Source organism: Carex rostrata, chromosome 10 (assembly GCF_964058835.1).
Source record: "Carex rostrata chromosome 10, lpCarRost1.2, whole genome shotgun sequence".
NCBI classification, from domain to species: domain Eukaryota; kingdom Viridiplantae; phylum Streptophyta; class Magnoliopsida; order Poales; family Cyperaceae; genus Carex; species Carex rostrata.
In genome coordinates, this window is record NC_135927.1 from 3831972 (window position 1) to 3851391 (window position 19420).

Sequence of the window (19420 nt, forward strand, 5' to 3'; positions counted from 1 at the left end):
AAGATACAATAACTTATAAGTTAATTTCTAATATAATATATTACTTTCTTTATGTTCTAATTTATAAGATAAATTTTATGAAATAATTTATTAGATAATTAAAGTTATTTATTAAAATAATTTATGACTTGCTTAAGATATATTAATACTTTAGGAACCAATATTATGACATGTTTTAGAAATATTAAAATTTTGGTACATGTAACATGAAAAAGAAATAAGATACTAACTTACATATAACATGAAAAAATTAAGTTACAAGACAACCTACTTACATGAATTACATATTAGGATCGGTTGTTTATAAATAACCAATCCTGATAACAACCGATCCTTATAGTTCAATTATTAGGATCAGTTTTTTCTAAGAACTAATCCTGATAGTATCGGAATCGGTTTTTATAAACAACTAATCCTAATATTATCAGGATTAGATTTTATAAAAAAACTGATCCTGATAGTTCACAAATTAGGATCGGTTGACTAAAAAATCCGATCTGATTAGTTTTTAGGATCGGTTTTGTTCAGAAAACCGATCCAGATAGGTATTAGTATCGGTTGTTTCATATAGCCGATCCAGATAGGCTGATCTTGATTCATGCTTAAATTGGGGTATAAGGCCGGCATGGCGAAGGGTCTTGGCATTGGCTGTACCTATGGCATTGCATGCATGTCGTGGGCCCTTGTTTTCTGGTACGCTGGTGTCTTCATCAGAAATGGGTAGACTGATGGTGGCAAGGCTTTCACTACTATCTTCTCTGCAATTGTTGGTGGATTGTAAGATTTTATAATTGCTTGGTTTTTGTTGTTGATTCTGTAGAACTGAGTGTAAGATACAGTTTTTGGCCATTGCGCACTGATACCTGATCCAATGCTGTCACAACTGTGGTAGATTGTTTATTGTTGGTACCGACATGGTACCTAACCAGTAATGATTGGTACCGGGTTTCAAAAACTTTAGGCATTGTTAAGTATACAGTGTTAAGAAATCAGTCTACTCCAGACTTCCAGGTATTACACACAGCCACAAGTACTTTTTCCCTTTATGAGTAACATATCATATAGTATTTTAGCTTGGGAACTTTGTATGCAAATATTATACCATCAATTTCTTTTGCTCATAAATATTTTTTTTACTATTTTTTTAGATAGGTAGAAAATCACCTGATTTAAAAATTCTAGACCATTAAAAAGTAGTGATTTTCTACCTATCTAAAAAAATAACGAGAAGTTCATAAAAAATGTAAAATTTTGTTTGCAAGTACATTTTCATATGGAGATCATGTTTAACAGTTCAGATTGACTATTTGGATATTGAAAATGAAAATATTGATCTATAGTACGTACCAATCTGTGCTATGCATAGTACCATAACCTCACTGTTATAAAATACATTTTCTTATATAATAATTATTACAATTTTTCTTTTTACAGGAGTCTCGGACAGTCATTCTCTAACCTAGGTGCATTTAGCAAGGGTAAAATTGCCGGTTACAAACTATTAGAAATAATTCGTCAGAAGCCGACAATTCTCCAGGAAAAAGACGATGGCAAGTGCCTCGATGAGGTTCATGGAAACATAGAATTCAAAGAAGTGACCTTTAGCTATCCATCAAGACCAGATGTGATAATTTTCAGGGATTTCTCTCTCTTCTTCCCTGCTGGTAAAACTGTGGCAGTGGTAGGAGGAAGCGGGTCAGGCAAGAGTACTGTTGTGGCGTTGATCGAGCGCTTTTATGATCCCAATCAAGGTAAATATGATATTATCATATCTCTTGGTATTGTATTAATTAAGTCCTGGTAACTGGTAACTTGGAGTTGGAGTGAATTGATTTGGTAATTGTGAAGTAAATAAAAATAAATAAATAAATAAAAAAAGTAAAAAATAAGGTATTTAAATTAAATATGAATCAGTTATTGGAAAGCTAGTTCTCAAATCTATAGCATTATAATCTATATCTATTATAGAAAGTGATTTTACTAAAGAACAGGTTTTTACTGCAATTTTCTGATCACGGGACCGAGCTTGTAGGAGCACAATTTTCTCCTATAGTTCTTCTCTTTTCTTTACAATTCCTGGTTTTTAATATCACAAATTGAGTAATTCTCTAGTCTTACAACTTTCATTTATTAAAATTTTCAGGGAAAGTGTTACTGGATAATGTTGATATAAAAACTCTACACTTAAGATGGTTGAGAGATCAAATTGGGTTGGTGAATCAAGAACCTGCACTGTTTGCAACGACTATCCTCGAAAATATTTTATATGGCAAGCCTGACGCAACCATTGCTGAGGTCGAGGCTGCCACCTCAGCATCTAATGCTCATAGCTTCATCTCTCTGCTGCCAAACGGTTAGAATACTCAGGTCAGCCTTCATTGCCATTCAATAGTTGTTTGGATTTACTTTACTTGTATCTACTTGTCAGTATAGTATACAACTTAGCTGCGGATACATACATGATTATCACATGAAAATGTACTTGCAAACTATGTTTTACATTTTTTTAGAGTTTTTTACTACTTTTTTAGATAGGTAGAAAATCACTAGTTTTAAATGGTGATGAACATTTAGATCAAGTGATTTTCTACATTTAAAAAAAGTAGCAAAAAAGTTCTTAAAAATATGAAGTTGGATCTACAAGTACATTTTTATATGGAGATAATGTTGAATGGTTCAGATCGATTTTTTGTATTTTAAAAATTGGGATCTTGATCAATAGTACGGGCCAATATGCGCTATGCATAGTACCGTAGTCTCACTCTACAACTAACCCTGTTCAAGTTCAAGATATTTTCTGATTTGTACGTAAATATTATTAAGAAAACAACAGAACTAGACTGATAAAGATGATGGTGGCCTTCGAGCACACTTCAATCAGTATTATGGAGGAAGACAAACTCCCATCTTGACCACTACCACACAGGCCCCACCAGATTCTACTCAGCCCCAAAAAACCACCTCTCCGCAGCAGCCAACTGATCCCCCTGCTGATTTTGACAGCGATGAAGAACCCCTCCTCCATAAGGTCGTTCGAATACTGAAACAGAAAGCCCAATCAGTCCCACCACTTGGTAACCGCTCTGCAATTCTTCCTAGTACTATCCCTGCCAATAGAGGGAGAAGTCAGGGACACTCCCCTCCTACTCAACACATCAGAGGAAGAAGCAGAACACAAACAGCTGCCAAACTTACAGCTACCAGAATGTTAGCTAGCTCGACAGGAACTAGTAGAAGGCACAGCATTGGTATCCAATCTGGAGTTAAGAGTACCAGTCTCTCTCCTCCTCAGCCGTACAAACTTCACCACACTGGTCCAACTGGTCCCAGGAGGGGACTGAGAAGCCTGAGCCCTAGATGGCCTACCCCACGACGGCCACCTAGCCCTACTGGGGCCAGCCCAGAGAAGCCCATAATCCTCTCAGACTCCTCCTCGGAGCAGTTGACCACACCCAATATACAAGAAATTGCTAGCAGACACCATGGTCTCCGTCTCACTAGACAAAGCTTGAGGATCCATGCTCAAGGTGGAGCCGGGTCCATTCTAGGCAAAGCTAAGAAACGAGCCAGGGAGAAGGCTGAAGATAGTACCTCTCAGACAGGTATACCACTTGTCAATAGTTTTCCTTTTAGAAGATTGACTATAGAACAGATAGATGAATTGTTTCAAGTCTACCATATTCACTTAGGATATACCCCTGAGAATAAGGCTGAAATAATCACAGCATTACAGTCAATGGATAGGGATAGATATGAACTCCTTATTAGGGATTTACTCAATAAAACCAAATCCAGTGACAAGGTCATAGTAGATAATATTCATACTGTAGCTACCATCCAAGCTAGTCAGGTAGATCACATAGTTTCCTCATGACTCTTAACATTCTAAATTGGAACATTAGGGGGATTAACTCCAGTAGGAAGAGACAGATACTTAAGGACCATCTTAGTCAACATAAAATAGATGTAGTCCTTATACAGGAAACAAAAAAGGAAAATTTTTCCAATAGAATATTAAAAACAATTTCTTCCAAGTTAGATATATGGCATTGGATACCAGCTAGGGGTAGGTCAGGAGGGATTTTGTTTGGAGGGGATAGTAATAAGATCAAAATTCTCGCTTGTCACTTGCATAGATTTTGTTTAGATATCCATTTTGAGAATAAAATCGATTCCACAGTATGGCAACTGACAGTAGTTTATGGTCCTGTCATAAGAACTCTTAAAAAAGAATTGTGGAAGGAATTAGATCGAGTTAGACAGGATTCTACATCCATGTGGGTTCTTTGTGGTGATTTCAATGTTCTGAGACATAAATCAGAAAAATCTGGTCCACATTTTGATATCACAACTAGTTCCATGTTCAATTCGTTCATTTCTAGACATAGCTTAATAGAACATAAATTAGCAACTAGAAGATTCACTTGGTCCAATGGAAGGACTCATGCTTTACTAGATCGAATCTTTACTTCTCTAGATTGGGATATTACTTATCCTACAAGTCAGGTTCAAGATCTCAGCTCTTTTGGATCGGATCACTGTCCACTCCTCCTCCATACTTCCAACACCCCTTCCTCTCACTCTCATACTTTTAGATTTGATTCCTCATGGATAGAAATAGATGAATTCAATAGATTGATTGAGAAATGGTGGTCCGAATTCCCCCTAGATATTAGTAATTTAGGATTTAGTTGGAATGCAAAACTTAAATTTATGAGACGGAAAATTTCTGGTTGGGCCAAAAATTACTATGGTCAAAAAAAGAGAGACAAGGCTTCCTTATTAACACAGATCCATAATCTGGAGTTAATACAAGAAGAACGACCTCTCTATTCCCATGAACAAGAAGAATGGATTCGATGTAAATCTCAATTAGATACTATATACCTAGAGGAGGAAATTTATTGGAAGAATAGATCCAAGCAAAAATGGTTGGAAGAAGGAGATCTTAATACCAAATTTTTTCACACCATGGCCACACATAGACATAAGGGCAATAGAATCAACTCTTTAGAGATAAATGGTACTAGTACTTCTAACTTGTCAGATATCAAAAGACATGTCATGCAGTATTATAAGTCTATTTTAGGAGAAGAAGGAACCAAATTTGGGTTTCTGGACTCTCAATTCTGGGATGAATCCGATAAGGTTACATCTTTAGAAAATACAGCTTTAGAACTTCCTATTACAGAGGCAGAAATTAAATTAGCTTTATTTGCATCTGAACCCTCTGGTGCCCCTGGACCAGATGGGTTTAGCTACTTATTCTATCAGAAATTCTGGTCTTTAGTCAAACATGATCTGTTAGTGCTCTGTCAAGGTTTTTACCATCATTCCTTAGATCTCACTAAATTGAACAAGTCCATTATTTGCCTTATCCCAAAGGAAAATGATGCCAAGGTTATACATAAATTCAGACCTATTAGTCTTGGAAATTGCAGCTTTAAATTGATCTCCAAGATCTTGACAAATAGGCTAGAGGTAGTTATGCATAGATTAATAGATAATAGCCAATCGGCCTTCCTAAAAGGCCGATATATACTAGATAATGTCATCATTAGTCAAGAAATACTTCATTCTTGCCAAGTTACATCTTCTCAAGGGATCGTTATTAAAGTGGACTTTGAGAAGGCGTATGACAAGATCAATTGGCAGTACCTAATCGAGGTGCTTGAATCTAGGGGTTTTGGCTCAACTTGGATAAAATGAATAAGGGCTTGGTTAGATAGTTCTATGTCCTGTATCACCATTAATGGGGAGTTGACACACTACTTTCCCTGTAAACGGGGAGTACGTCAAGGTGACCCCCTCTCCCCATTTCTTTTCATCCTAGCTGCCGATACACTTAGTAGAATTTTTAATAAAGGTCGACAAAGTAATAAACTGAGAGGTTTGGGCCCTCCTTGTAAAGAAGGAACCCCTCTAACCAACTGCCATTACGCAAACGATACCATACTTTTTTTAGAGGCCGATCCAATCAATGTTGAGTCAGCTTGGTGGGGCATGATGGCATTCGAGGCATTATCAGGAATCCGAGTTAACTTCAATAAGACAGAACTATATCCTATACATACTAATTTAGGTCCTCAATTAGCCTCCCTGTTTAGATGTAGATTAGGTAATTTCCCCTTTACATATTTGGGACTCCCATTGCAACCTCAAGGCCTTAAATCCCAAGACTGGGATTATCTAGTTGAAAAATTCAATAAAAGATTACAAGGGTGGAAAGGGAATATGCTTTCAATTGGAGGATGATTAACCTTGATCAACTCCGTATTATCCTCAATTCCTTTATACACATTGTCCATACATAAAGTGCCTATGGGAGTTATTAATAAAATCGATAAGATTAGACGACGCTTTCTTTGGCAAGGAACAACCATAGGTAGAAAAAAGTATTCATTAGTCAATTGGCATAGAGTCTGTTTATCCAAAGAGTATGGAGGTCTAGGTATCTTAGATCTTAGAAAAATGAACACTGCCTTATTGGTTAAGTGGTGGTGGAAATTTAAGGACCCCAATTACTCACACATGTGGAAGGATATCATCCATTATAAATACACCTTACATTCTACCTTCCCTCTTTCTAATTTCTGGAAAGAAATCACTAAATTAGAGTCATTAGGTACATGTAGTGTAACATACCAACCTGGTATACAAACCAAGGTCAAATTTTGGATTGAAGTTTGGGATCAGCAATATACTATGGCCACTCAATATCCAGAATTGTTTGCCATATGCACCAACCCAAATGTTACCCTTCAGGAGGTCATCCAATCACAAGGGGAGGTTATACATTTCAAAAGACAATTAGATGCTATTATGATCCAAGAATGGTCCCAAATTCTGCATAAAATCAGCACCATCTCTTTCACTCATTTCAGTGACAAAATCTCCTGGAAATGGGAGACTTCTGGTTTATTTTCTGTTAAATCCATTTACAAAGTCTTGAATTTTGATGGTATTGGTACATCCAGACCCCTTCTTTGGTGGCAGCTACCTCTTCCACATAAGATTAAGATCTTTATGTAGTTACTCTATTATAGGAAAATTCTTACTAAGGATAGATTACAAATCAAAGGTTGGTCAGGCAATACTCACTGCCAATTTTGCCAAGAGCCAGAAACAATTGATCATCTATTTTTGAACTGTTTTTTAACTCAACAAATTTGGTTTTGGATGGGATTAAGTCAACACCATTTTATCAAATGGATTACCATTTCTGACATTGTTGAATTTTTTTTTACTCTAGAAAAACATTCCCAAATAGTCTTCTTAATGGTATTTAGTGCACTTTGTTGGACCATATGGAAAATGAGAAACGAACTGTGTTTTCAACATACCCCCCTGAAATCTTTTCGTACTATGATTTTACTTATAATCTCTTTGGTTCACTATTGGTCAGGTATGATGGAAAGACAAACCAGAGAGCTCCTCCCAAACTGGCTACCTGAAGATGTTGCTATCATCCCTCTCCGAATCTGGCAACCTGAGGATACTCAAATCATATCATACCACCACTCTGATGAGGAAGACGCAGATGCTGCTACTGCAGCTTAATTACTCTACATTAATTAGCAATCTATTCTATGTTTTGTTGCTTGTCAGCTATCTGCTGAACATTCCTATTTTATTTGGAATGTCTATGAACAATTTGAATTTCTGTTGAAATTAGGAGGTGTAATGAACTTTGGTTTCTTGAATGAAATGGGCTTAAAAGCCTTTTATCAAAAAAAAATAAAAATAAATAAATAAAGATGCTAAAGCATGTGCATATCTTTTATTTTTATTTTTTTTATTTGAATTACATAATATCCTAAATATTGCAGGTCGGAGAGAGAGGCCTCCAGCTGTCAGGTGATCAAAAGCAAAGAATTGCAATTGCCCGTGCCATGCTAAAAAACCCCAAAATCCTCCTCTTAGATGAGGCAACAAGTGCATTAGACACGGCCTCTGAAAATATAGTGCAAGAAGCACTTGATCGCCTCATGGTTGGCCGCATGACTGTGGTTGTAGCACATCGCCTCTCTACAATCCGAAATGTTGACATGATTGCTGTCATTCAACAAGGCCAGGTAAAGTTTTTAAGAATTTACAGAAAGGAGAGAGGGAGAGAGATAGATATTCAAATTAATTGTATATATAGAGATGATATTCGGTTGATTAACAATCCTAACCAAATTCTGTTAAGGTCCTAATGACTAGTTTGACTAGTCAACATTTCTAACCATTTCTGCTAACTAATTCTGTTAACAATTATAAGATGTGTCTAATACCAGGTTGTTGAGACTGGGACCCATGAGGAGCTTCTAACAAAGGGGTCAAATGGGGCCTACGCATCCCTAATCAGGTTCCAAGAAATGGCGAGAAATCGAGATTTTGGAGCCCCCTCAACCTGCCGTTCCCGCTCTTCACGGCTTAGCCATTCTCTCTCTACAAAATCTCTCTGTCTTCGATCAGGAAGTTTGAGAAACTTGAGTTACTCCTATAGTACTGGAGCTGATGGTAGAATTGAGATGATATCAAATGCAGATAATGTCAAAAAGTACCCTGCACCGAAGGGTTATTTCTTCAAACTCTTGAAAATGAATACACCGGAATGGCCGTATGCTGTTTTGGGTGCCATCGGATCGGTGCTATCGGGTTTTATTGGACCCACTTTTGCTATTGTTATGGGTAATATGATAGAGGTGATTTATTACCGAGATATCAATGCCATGGAGAGGAAAACAAGGGAGTTTGTGTTTGTTTTCATAGGCACGGGTTTTTATGCAGTCTTTGCGTACTTGGTGCAACACTACTTCTTTAGTATAATGGGAGAGAATCTCACAACACGGGTTCGGCGAATGATGCTTACTAGTATACTACTACGTACCATAATAAAGTTTTTCAAATATTTTTACATGGAGATGGGCTAAATAGTCGATCTGAACCCTTTAACATGATCTTAGTATTAAAATGTGCTCACCGACCCAAATTTTCAATTTTTTGGAAATATTTAACTACTTTTTAGATAGGTACAAAATTGCTATTTTTCAGAAAATTCTGGACCATAAAAGAACATAGATTTGTAGATATCTAAAAAAATAGTAAACAATTTCCAAACTATGTAAAAATTTGGTCTCTAAGCACATTTTAATATGCATATCATGGTGAGCGGTTTGAATCGGACCATCTCTTTTTATATGCATACTTTTATCTAGTACTCTAATAGTATCGCTTTTGCTATTGTAGTGATATTGAGGAATGAAGTGGGGTGGTTTGATGAGGAGGAGAACAACTCGAGTTTAGTAGCAGCACGATTGGCAACAGATGCAGCAGATGTGAAGCCAGCCATTGCCGAAAGAATGTCGGTCATTTTGCAAAACATGACCTCGCTTCTCACCTCCTTCATTGTTGGATTTATTATTGAATGGAGGGTTGCTTTGCTTATTCTCGTCACTTTTCCTTTGTTAGTCCTCGCCAACTTTGCCCAGGTAACTATTTACAAAAAAATTGGCTCAACTCTTAGGGATCTGTAGTTACTAGAAGTGTAAAAATGGTGATTTTATTAGTAATCTCTTTAAAAGATTAGGCAAAGTGATGGTTCCAATAGAGACTTTCTTGATTATGAAATTTAAAAATTGAAGTCAAAGTATTTGCAAATTGCAATTGACTTACTTCGTTATGACCCAAAACATGGTGGGGCCCATTAGTAAGTGACCAAGAAGTAACACTGGAAGGCAAGATGTTGGAGCAAAGTATCCTTTCCAAAAGAAATAAATCTAATCAGCACCAATTTGTGCAGCCAAGTGTCCCCCCTCCTCTGGGCTCCACACTGTTACTCTGTCACGCTGTCATAACTTTAAACTGACGCTACACATGTGCTTTTTCTCTGCCAAGATGCCTTTTCCTCTTTTGACTTGTTTATTAAATCAGTCCCTGATGTACTTTTATTTACATCTTTTTAAAAAAATCTTCACATGTTGTACCACACACCTTCTTCAAAGTCATATGTTACTTAATTTGAATTGCTTTCTCTGCAACTCTTAAAATAATATGGTTTTAACTAAACATCCTTCAAAGTGTATTCATAATTTGACTCTTTGAAAGAAATATTATGCATTTTTTGCCTCATATTTATAATTTACCCTTTGAAAGAAATATTATTGCATTCCCATCCACTTTAAAGAAAATTTGTTATGTTTATCCATATCAATTATTTTCCCTTTTTTAGATTATATTTGGATAAACATTTGAACGACCTTTTTTTTTTTTTCCTTTTCTAGGAAACATATCTTTTGTTTCTCTGCAAAAATTTAAAAAAGGAATCTTGTTTTGTTTTATTGGGCCAACAAATCCAAGACTCTGCACTTAATTTAATTTTCTTGGATGCTTCTGATTTAATTTATGCACGAGTTCCTTCATTGGCCCACTTAAATGTCCCATTGGCCCACCTTGTTAGAAAGACTGACAATTTTTATTTGCTGTTTTGTCGGTTTGTGTCAGAACAGTTTCAAAAAAGAGGATAGAGACACTGTAGAGCTTCTGAGCAATATTTTTAATTATATCTGAAAAAAAGTAATTTTATTTATAGAAATAATATATATATATTTTTTTGATAAAAGTGGCTAACCCCCACCTGTTTCATATAGAAACGAATAGAATATATTTTTTAACTCGATCCACTAATGAACGAGCTATTAACGATCGAGTCACGGACGAATACCAAGCGGGCCACGAGCCACGAGCTTTTTTGCCAGTTCTACTTGTGAGTGCATTTGCATTTGCTACCATAAGCTGATGCTCTCTGGCAGCCTTTTTACCATGCTTTTCTTTGACATTTCTTTGTTAAAAGAAATTTCAAGAAAATGTACCAGATATATAGATTTCAAGTAATAAAACTGCTAATTTATATTAGCTGACATTTTTTTTTCTTCACCCAGCAACTTTCAATGAAGGGATTTGCGGGTGATACAGCCAAGGCACATGCCCAAACAAGCATGATTGCCGGTGAAGGCGTGAGCAACATCCGGACAGTGGCTGCATTTAATGCACAGGACAAGATAGTTTCTCTCTTTCGGCATGAGCTGCGGGTCCCGCTCCGCCACAGCTTGCGTCGGTCCCAGACTGCTGGTGTCCTCTTTGGCTTATCCCAACTCTCTCTCTATGCTTCCGAAGCCCTCATTCTCTGGTTCGGAGCCCACCTTGTCAGGTCTCACCATTCCACATTTTCCAAAGTTATACAAGTCTTTGTTGTTTTGGTTATAACTGCCAATTCAGTTGCTGAGACAGTTAACCTCGCCCCTGAAATTGTACGTGGTGGAGAGTCAATCCGGTCGGTTTTTGCAGTTTTAAACCGCCCAACCCGTATTGAACCGGATGACCCGGAGGCTGATCCGGTTGAGTCTATGCGTGGTGAGATTGAATTTCGGCGGGTTGACTTTTCATACCCAGCACGGCCTGATGTGCAAATTTTAAAGGACTTTAACCTAAGAATTCGTGCTGGGCAAAGTCAAGCACTTGTGGGTGCAAGCGGGTCGGGAAAAAGCACAGTAATTGCTTTGATCGAGAGATTCTATGATCCAACGGCTGGGAAGGTGATGATCGATGGTAAAGACATCAAGAGACTCAACCTGAAATCCCTTAGGTTAAAAATTGGTCTAGTGCAACAGGAGCCGGTTCTATTTGCTTCAAGCATATTTGAAAACATATTTGCTTCAAGCATATTTGAAAACATCGCATATGGGAAAGATGGTGTTACTGAAACAGAGGTAGTAGAGGCAGCAAAGGTGGCAAATGCACATGGGTTTATTAGTCAACTTCCTGACGGGTACAAGACATCAGTTGGTGAGCGTGGTGTTCAGTTGTCAGGAGGCCAGAAGCAGCGAATTGCAATTGCTAGAGCAGTTTTGAAAGACCCTGCAGTGTTGCTTCTAGACGAGGCAACTAGTGCTTTAGATGTAGAGTCAGAGTGTGTTTTGCAAGAGGCATTAGAGCGGATCATGAAAGGGCGCACGACCGTGTTTATTGCTCACCGGCTTTCAACGATACGTGGGGTTGATTCGATTGGGGTGGTGCAGGACGGCAAAATTGTAGAGCATGGGAGCCATGCTGAGTTGGTTTCTAGGGCTGACGGGGCATACACCCGACTTTTGCAACTACAACATTAACGCTGAATTTTGAGGTAACTAAAATCAGTTTTGTAGATAGAGGGGAATTGGGGCTTAAAAGAATGCTCATTATCATTTCTTTCTTTTATGTTATATTTGAATTTCATGTTATTTAAAAACTAAATACTTGTTAGCCTAGGAGTGTACTGTTTATTAGGTTTCTTATTCTGTTTGTTTGAAACCAAGCATGTAATCTAGACAATTAATCTAGAAAATTTTGAAAGGGAAAAGGGGCGGGCCAAGTAGACAGCACTAGTAATGGGTTTAGAAATGAAGGATGGGTTTTTGTTATATTAATCTGATATTTACATGTGCTTTACATGTCAAGCAAGGAGATTGGCTTAATCTATTTTCTGTCAATCTTACTCATTTAATCTAGTTTCTGGTACATGTCAAGTGCATGAGGTTTGTCACAGAATTGGGGGCGATTACGAGTACCTAATAAACATAGTGTCTACATCTAGACATATTGCAAGCGGTTTAATGAGAACCGTGTGAGATCTCATTTCTGGTATCATGTGAAAATCTAAGGGTTGCTAATCCTATATTAGTACTGCTCATTGTTGTGTTACAACACACTAATCGAAAAAGGATTGGTAAGAGGATGGGACAAAGACTTTACTCTAATCAATTTCACATTTATGTCCTTCTTTATTATTGTATGTAGTTGAAATAATCGAGATTACTCCACTAGCAATCAATAGAATGCAACCTTTATCTGTAAATCTAAAGAATACTAGGTATCTAAGTGAGATCAAACCATAAGATATCACCCAATCGGTCGATCAATCTTATTGGTCTAGATAATTCTATACTATTCTTTATAGGTCAACCTTCAAATGTCAATCATTATGGTATGACCATCACCATACAGACTAGGTTAGCATGCATCATACTTAGTTACTAATACAAAAAATAAATTGCAGTAGAGATCAAATAAACCGCACGAGATAGATAAATGAAACTACTATATTAAACTCATAAGAATATCACCCTAGAAAGGCGTAGAGTAATATTGAAGTCCCCACATAATAGCCAGGGAGTGTCATCAGTTGGTTGCAATTCTTGTAATTCTTGGAAAAATTATCTTCTTAAATTCACAGAATGCCCTGTCATTAATTACACTTCATACAGATGCAGACATCCTACTAAATTAATTACCACATTTTTTTTCTCATGAAACACATTGATAAATTAGAACAAAATACAAGTACAATAAAATGACCATGCATAACACTCCAATTAATCCAGTTCATAGAAAACAACAGTCATTTTACATATAAAAGAAACGGTAAAAAAAAAAAAAAAAAAAAAAAAATCCAACAAGTGAATCCTCTGCCCATAGCGGAAAAAGGACTGATTATTTGCTTCACAAAAGAAAAGAAACACGTTTTTCAAAAAAAGAAAAAGAAAAAGAAAAAGAAAAAGAAAAAGAAAAAGAAAAAGAAAAAGAAAAAGAAAAAGAAAAAGAAAAAGAAAAAGAAAAGAAACACATATTATTATATAAGAATTAGACGGTACCAGATTGGTATTGCTGCACCTTGTGCTCGTCAACAACTCCCAGTTGAGACATGAGCAACCAGAGATGAGTGAGTAATTCTCCACCCCTGCTGAGGGACTTGGCATGCTGGTATGAATCACAATGAATGGCGGCATATCCCAGCATCTCCATCCAGGTCTCGCTAATTAACTTCCATTTTATTTCTGGTTTGAGTCCCTGCAACTCTTTTGCAAGTCGAACACTGTCCCTTAATACGTCCTTGCCCATGTCATCCTCATACTCCCGCTTACCCCATATCTTCTTCAATAGTAATGTACCCCACTGTCTCAACTTTGCCCATACCTTCTTTAATACCGATGTGCCCATTTTATTTGTTGGTTGACTGCTGTCAGTTGATACCGGTGCGTTATTCTCCTCTGACACCTGCGCATTATTCTCCTCCGATGTGCCCATTTTATTTGTTGGTTGACTGTTGTCAGTTGACACCGGTGCATTATTCTCCTCCGACACCTGCGCATTATTCTCCTTCGATGTGCCCATTTTATTTGTTGGTTGACTGCTGTCAGTTGATACCGGTGCATTATTCTCCTCCTCTCGCTTACGCTTATCCTCCTCCTGCTTACGCTTACCCCAGCATCTCAAATTTGCCCATATCTTCTTTAATAATAATAACGATGTGCCCATTATATTTGTTGGTTGACTGCTGTCAGCTGGTACCGATGCATTATTCTCCTCCGACACCTCTGTGGCCTCTTCATCCTTACGCTTATCCTCCTCTTGCTTACGCCTACCCCAGCATCTCAAATATGCCCATATCTTCTTTGTTGGCTGACTGCCGTTAGCTGATACCTGTGGGGCCTCTTCTTCCTTTATAGGGTCTTTGGGTGGTGGTTCCTTCATAAGCTCTTTGCATGCTTCGTTGCCTTTGAGAATTCCCTTACCCTTGAGTTTCTTCTTGACGACAGCACATGTGGCCTCAAATCGTGTCTTACCATATCCGAGCTGCATCATTGACTGCTGCTGGGTTAGGAGATAGATCATGTAATTGGATGTCATCCAACTAACTTCACGCTCGGTGTCTTCTTTTCCATTGGGTTGTTTGGAACATAAACAAGATTTGTTGGAAGATTGTTGATTTTCTCCATTGGGTTTGGAAGAACAACAAGATTTGAGGCAATTTATGGGTATCTTCTTTCTTTCATTAGGTTGGTTGGAATGTTCTTGATTTTCTCCATTGGGTTGGTTGGAAGCTTGTTGATTTTCTCCATTGGGTTGGTTGGAAGCTTGTTGATTTTCTCCAACGGGTTGGTTGGAATGTTCTTGATTTTCTCCATCGGGTTGATTGGAATGTTCTTCATTTTCTCCATCGGGTTTGTTGGAATGTTCTTGATTTTCTCCATTGGGTTGGTTGGAATGTTCTTGATTTACTCCATTGGGTTGGTTGGAAGGTTGTTGATTTTCTCCATCGGGTTGGTCAGAATGTTCTTGATTTTCTCTATTGGGTTGGCTGGAAGGTTTTTGATTTTCTCCATTGGGTTGGTTGGAAGGTTGTTGATTATCTCCATCGGGTTGGTCGGAATGTTCTTGATTTACTCCATTGGGTTGGTTGGAAGGTTGTTGATTATCTCCATCGGGTTGGTTGGAATGTTCTTGATTTACTCCATTGGGTTGGTTGGAAGGTTGTTGATTTTCTCTATCGGGTTGGTCGGATTGTTCTCGATTTTCTCTATTGGGTTGACTGGAAGGTTTTTGATTTTCTCCATTGGGTTGGTTGGAAGGTTGTTGATTTTCTCCATCGGGTTGGTGGGAAGGCTCTTGATTTTCATTGGATTGTTTGGAAGAGAAACAAGATTTGAGGCAACATGGTTTGTGGGAAGGTTCTTGATTTTCTCCATTGGGTTGGTGGGAAGGTTTTTGATTTTCATTGGATTGTTTGGAAGAGAAACAAGATTTGAGGCAACATGGTTTGTGGGAAGGTTCTTGGTTTTCATTGGATTGTTTGGAAGAGAAACAAGATTTGAGGCAACATGGTTTTTGTGGATTAGGTTTTTTGGGAGTTTCATCTTTATAATAACAAATGTCTGTGGCAAGATGCCACAAGATAATGGACTCATCAAAGTCCCTTTTCATGCTCCACTCCAGAGTCTTCAGTTGGCCGTGACGTTCCAATGTTTTGTTTCCCCTATATGCTCTTGCCTCTACTAACACATTGTATATATGCACGTTTTGCGCTCTCCTTTTTGCCTCAGTGACCATAATTTCCACCAACTTATCCGGAAAGGGGATCAAGTTGCTCTCACACATGTTGTCCAATTTATTTTTTATTCTTAGTATTCTCATAATCTTTGCTAATTTAGTGTCCCTGTCTCTCAAGCTGAAATCTACCAGATTGAAATGCCCAATGGTGTGGGCCCACCTACGTTTTCCCTTCTTCGAAATTGCTTTCACCAATGCGGTTATACAACCAGCAACACAATTGCTCTTTTGCGTCCTTTTAAGTGCCATGACTGTCCAGTCTGAGAATACAAGAAGTACGGTAGCGATGACCTCAAGGCTGAGGCCTACACCAAATAGGATGTAGGTTATGATAATATCTCCAGATACATATTTTTTCATGTCAAGATGATGAAATACAACGAATGCAAATATGATGGAGAGAAGAGAGAAAAAGCGCAATGCACGGCCTAAAAAGCAGTGCATGTGGACTGCCTTCGTATGCAGGTAATCATATAGGAATGAGAGCTCAATAGCGACCAAGTCAAGGGCTACATTGGTGTGGAGATCTGAGAAGCGATCCTGACTCTTCATTAACAGATCTGCGGGAAAAGTTACATCTACCAACAAGCGCTTGAAGATATTGAACCAGCGAAAGCCTTCCAAAATAAGCTCGCTTTCATCGATGTCCTTTGAGGAGTCTTTCAAGGATGAAACTAGAATATCTGCATAAAGTTCATATTTTATTAATTAGTCATTTCTCTGTCAATTACTAATGTTACCTTTTTTTCATTTTGACATTTAAATACAGGTTGGGAGGGAGTACAATACATGGTTCATTATTGACAGTTTGAGCTAGAATAAGAACCGACTATTTTTTAATACATATAAGTAAAATACACACACACACACACACACACACAGCAAGTCTCTCAATCCCATAAGATAATTTCCTTTACTAAATAAAAAATTGGTCTTTCAATACTTTTGTTACAAAAGAAAACATCCCGTTTTTATGGTTGAACAACAAATAGTAAACCAAACAAACCAAAATATATGAAATAATAATAACAAATACTGAGTAAAGCTAGGGATATATCAATTGAGTAATAATAATAAAAAATATATAGTTATATGTGTAAATACAAGTTTATCATATATAAATTGATATTTATCAATTATTCTATTGGGTAATGGTTCGAAATAACTCTTACCCATATCCTTACCCGTTAAGCTAACAATTTTTTTTTTTTGCTTACTGATATCTATCTAGTTAAGTTAATGAATACAATTCTTATTCATACCCACTTTGTCAAATATGTTACGAGATACTTTATTATTTAAAATTATTCTTGTTAACTTGATCTATAATCTTTCCCAATTCTATTCCCAATTTATTTTACTTTTATTATATATCATACTGTTTGAAAATTTCACAAATAATACTTGTAGCTTTACCACATTTGAATCTTGCAAATTAACCACTCCCTTTACTCTCTTCTCTGATAGAATTGATTTAATATAAATGCAAACTTAATATATTTTAGTAGTAAAAAAAATAACACTCTATGATAAATTTTTTTTTTTTCTTCTATTATCAATATTATCTTAATCTCTTATATTTAAAAAACTTCTTACACATTATATAGACGCATAGAATCTTTTTACACACTCTACTATTACTAAATGACATTTAATTCTAGAATCTTTTTTCACATAGAGAATTCCACCCGTAACTATCGCCTGTAACTATTACATTCATGACAATTTTAAAGAGTTCCCACCATTAACTAATATATTTGACTACTAATTAAGTTTATTAATCTCTAACATTTTCTTTCTCGCCGGCTACTGATAATTTCCATAAACGGCAATCATGTATATTCAATTCAATTCAGTTCTCTAAAATGGGTCGAAAGACTTGGATTTTACATATTTTGATTTGAGATTATACATTGTAAATATAACTATTTGTGCAATAAAGCTTTTAGTCAAATCAATTCTCTAAAATAAACATAATATTGAAATTAAATCTTAAGGTAGTCTTAATAATAGATAAGATTTCGCTTGAGTTAATACAGTTAACCAGAAGTTGAGAGGAAAGTAGGGATATATGTACCTATAGTGTCTTCTGGTGGGCAGAGTATGCCACAACAACCTGAGGGGAGAGCAATTAAATCAAATCTTTAGGTATTAGCAAGAACAATTACAATTTGCTTGAGTTAATTATATCGTAACTGGATGCTAGTGGAAGATAGGGATATATGTACCTGTAGTACTTTCATTTGCTTGGCCGTCGTTTGAGTGAGTATTATCCTTGCTATCTGAGTGGAGAACAATTAAATCAAATCTTAAGATACTCTTAACAAGAATAATAACATTTTGCTTGAGTTAATATATATCGTTAACTGGATGCTAGTTGAAGGTAAGGAATAAGGATATATGTACGTACCTTTAGTAGTTCCATTTGCTTGGACGGTGTTCGAGGGAGTATTATTCTCGCTACCTGAGTGGAGAACAATATAATTAAATCAAACCATAAGGTACTCTTAGCAAGAAATAAGATTTCGCTGGAGATAATTAATTTTGTCAACCGGATATATATTAGTGGAAGGTTGGGATATATATGTGTACCTTTCTTAGTTATATCTCCAGGGCGGAGTTCTGAGATAATTTGATCCTTGATATTGTCCTTGCTTGCTATGCGGAGAGCATGGGTCCTCTCAGCAAACTTGATAAGTCCCGGGATAAACACGAAAATTGTTGGTATCCACAGCCAACCAGTTGGTGGTGATTGGATAAATATATAAACTGTGATTATAACTTGAAAAACTAGCCCCAAAAGGTGACGCCACCAAAGCTCGTTATCCTCGATTGAGTATGATGTGATGGTATCGGGACCTCCGAGGTGAACCAGGAGGAACGGTGCCCACAAGACGGTGAGTTCGCTACTGACACCAATTCCTCCAGGAGTCTGATGGCTGATGTTACCGAGCCCTAATGTGGCAACATTGTCAGCAGTCAGGTACAACAGCCAGAGCGCAAGCGCAAGCATGATGTTGGTGAAGCGTTTGCGCAACGGTGCCAAGACGATGAGAGCAATTTGTATGCCGAGGCTGACGAGGACGAGAATTCTTACCTCGTCGGAGTTCCATAGGTTTTGCAATTTCTCAGTGATAATTTTCATTCTCTCTCTCTCTTGTTTGAAATCTTGGCAGGGGCTTCCAAACAAATCTCACTTTTGAAACCTTGGCTGCCAAGTATACGCTCTTTCTTTTTATAGAAAAGTTCATGGTAGCAGCTGCCAAGTGAAGTATCTTCTCTCTCTCTTTCTCTCTCTCTCTCCTTGTCATCTCCCTCTTTTTGTTCACTTTCTTGGAGATGCCTGGCTTGATCCATGCCTTGCTCAACAAATAAAAGATTTATTCCCCACGAGCAGGTAGATTTATTGAGCTTCACAACCCATTCAACAGGTGATATTATAATTATATTTTTACATTATTTATCATATGGCATGTTTGTTTCAGTTGACCTGTAACAGCTAGGAATAATA

The 19420-nt window shown here is 37.1% G+C and overlaps 1 protein-coding gene and 1 pseudogene across 2 annotated transcripts; one reads left to right on the forward strand and one right to left on the reverse strand.

The window, feature by feature from the left end:
- Window positions 1-625: 625 nt before the first annotated feature.
- LOC144560079 (ABC transporter B family member 19-like) lies at window positions 626-12382 on the forward strand (annotated as a pseudogene). Its single transcript, XR_013513314.1, has 7 exons — window positions 626-777; window positions 1435-1751; window positions 2144-2367; window positions 7830-8075; window positions 8280-8859; window positions 9235-9476; window positions 10926-12382. The product of XR_013513314.1 is annotated as an ABC transporter B family member 19-like (transcript).
- Window positions 12383-16022: 3640 nt separating this feature from the next.
- Window positions 16023-19054, reverse strand: LOC144560886 (uncharacterized). The gene is made up of 6 exons (XM_078310106.1): window positions 18502-19054; window positions 18320-18373; window positions 18138-18191; window positions 17954-18025; window positions 16102-16592; window positions 16023-16034 (listed from the first exon to the last, which is right to left on the reverse strand). The coding sequence occupies exons 1-6, from the start codon at window positions 19052-19054 to the stop codon at window positions 16023-16025; spliced, it is 1236 nt and encodes a 411-aa protein (XP_078166232.1).
- Between the last annotated feature and the right edge of the window lie 366 nt (window positions 19055-19420).